This window comes from Orycteropus afer, unplaced genomic scaffold, assembly GCF_000298275.1.
Source record: "Orycteropus afer afer isolate SDZICR_OR568_19922 unplaced genomic scaffold, OryAfe1.0 scaffold00088, whole genome shotgun sequence".
In the NCBI taxonomy this organism is placed as follows: domain Eukaryota; kingdom Metazoa; phylum Chordata; class Mammalia; order Tubulidentata; family Orycteropodidae; genus Orycteropus; species Orycteropus afer.
Window position 1 is genome coordinate 9,538,602 of NW_006921675.1, and position 2,170 is coordinate 9,540,771.

The following is a 2,170-nucleotide window of genomic DNA, read 5'->3' on the forward strand; positions in this document are numbered from 1 at the left end:
CGTGGAAGGTCAAAGAAAAAAAAGGCAGATCATTCCAAGTGATGAATCGAGACTGCTCACTACCCCAACTCCTCTTTGCCCAAAAGTCATTCTTTCACCCCAAATAAAATACCCCAATGATGTTGCAGAGAGGCTGTATATAGGGCAATACAGCCAGTTTCATGGCTCAAAAGCCCAGAGCTGCTTCCAATCCCTTCATTTCGACACTTCAGAGATCCTACAGGAACTGGGGGAAGTTTCTTCAGAAACCATTCAGAAGCCCTTACGAGACCTCACGAAGAAATTGAAGACCGGCCCTCGCGAGCTATAAATACCCAACCTAGTCTACAGACCATAAAGAAACAAAACGTAACAGCACCGGTTACCTCGGATATCTACAGCCGCCATAATTCCAAAAGCGCCCGCAAATACTTCTTCCGGCGCAGGGTAAACGTAATGATTATGACGACGAAAGAGGTCTACGGACGTGACGTTAAAGCGAAGGGGGAGGAGAAAACGGGGCGGGGAGGAAAGAGGCGGGGAAGAACAGGGTGGGACTAAGAGGAAAGGACAGGGAATAGATGGAGGGGGCCGGAACGAGTCACTACGCCACCAGAACTCCCAGAAGTTGGGAGCTGGATTCCGAGGAAAAGAACCGACGGAAGACACGATTGGTTCGGGAAAGAAGGGGGTGGGGCGGAGGAAAAATGGGCGGGGCCTAGGGAATGGGCGCAGGGCGGGAAGGAGTGGGGCGGAGCTCATAGGGAGGAACTGGGGCGACCAAAAAGAAGGAAGTGGGGCGGAAGAGGGGTGGGGATAGTGGGCAGGCAAAGAGAGGGAAGGGGCTGGGCGGTGGGAGCTGGGTGGCGAGGAGAGAGGCGTTCGGGGAATAACTGGGAGGAAGGAGGGAGCAAGGAGGAGAAGAGGGAACAGTACAGAAAAACCGGGCGTTAGAAGGGACCGAGGACTAGGAACGGGGAAAAGAGCGAAGCGGGCAGGAGCTAGCGGAGCGGGCTGGGCCCAAAGAAAGGAAAAGGGGCGGAGACTACTACTGGAAAAAATAATTGTTTTTGTTCGTTGTTAAATGCCGTGGAGTGGACTGGACTCATAGCGACCCCTCCTTGGGTTTCCGAGGCAATATCACTACTGAAGTAGATTGCCCAACCTGCCATTTGAGGAGTGGCTGGTGGGTTTGAACCGCCAGCCTTCTTTCTGGTTAGCAGTCAAGTGCCTTAGGCACTGCGCGACTGACCAGAGGCCTGCTTCTTGCTCACCACTGAGGAATGCCAATATTCGATATTGATCTCTGGTCGTTAAAAACAAAGATCTGATTCTGTAGTGTTGGGAGTAGAAGCATCTTTATTTTTAAAGCTCCTCAGGTATATCCAAAGAGCTGTTAAGATTTAGAAACTACTATGAAAATAACAACAAAAACCCTGGTGGCACAGTGGTGAAGGACTCAGCTGGTTAAGGTTGGTTGTTGGAACCCACGAGCAGTTCCATGGGAGCGAGATGTGGCAGTCTGCTTTGGTAAATATTTACAGACTTGGAGACTATAGGGCAGTTCTACTCTGGCCTATAGGGTCATTATGAGTTGGAATTGACTCAACAGCAGTGGATTTTATTTAAAAAAAAAAAAGGCCATTGCTCTGGAGTCAATGCTGACTGAAGGCAACCCTATATATTACAGAGAAGACCTGTTGCGTAGGATTTCCTTGGCGGTAATCTTTTCGGAAGCAGATCTTCAGCCCTTTCTTTTGCTACACCAACTGAGTGGGTCTGAAGTACTCACCTTTAGATTAGTTGTTGTGAGGGGCCACTGATTGGATTCCAACTCGTAATGACCCTGTGGACAACAGAACGAAACAAGGTCTGGTTCTGCACCATCTTCACAAACATCGCTGTGTTTGAGCCCATTGTTGCATTTACTGTGTCGTTCTATCTGACCAAGAGTTTTTCTCAACCCTCTGCAAAATATGATGTCCTTCTTCAGGGACTGGTCCCTCCAGATTACATGTAAAAAATACATGAGATGAAGTCTTGCCATACTCACTCCTAAGGAACATTCTGGTTCTAATTGAAACCATTTGTACCACCTACCCATTCACTTTTCATAATGCCTCAAGTGTGGGGACAGGACAGGACTTAGAATTTGAATCATTAGCTTCTATGTGATTAAGTACATCAAAAG

The 2,170-nt window shown here is 48.5% G+C and overlaps 1 protein-coding gene across 1 annotated transcript in view; it reads right to left on the reverse strand.

Moving 5' to 3' along the window:
- The window catches only part of MED6 (mediator complex subunit 6), a 39,138-nt gene extending 38,751 nt beyond the window's left edge, over positions 1 to 387 (reverse strand). Inside the window, exon 1 of the mRNA XM_007942337.2 lies at positions 366 to 387. Within this exon, the coding sequence (XP_007940528.1) occupies positions 366 to 387 (22 nt within the window). The remainder of the gene's footprint in view (positions 1 to 365) is intronic.
- Positions 388 to 2,170: the final 1,783 nt, after the last annotated feature.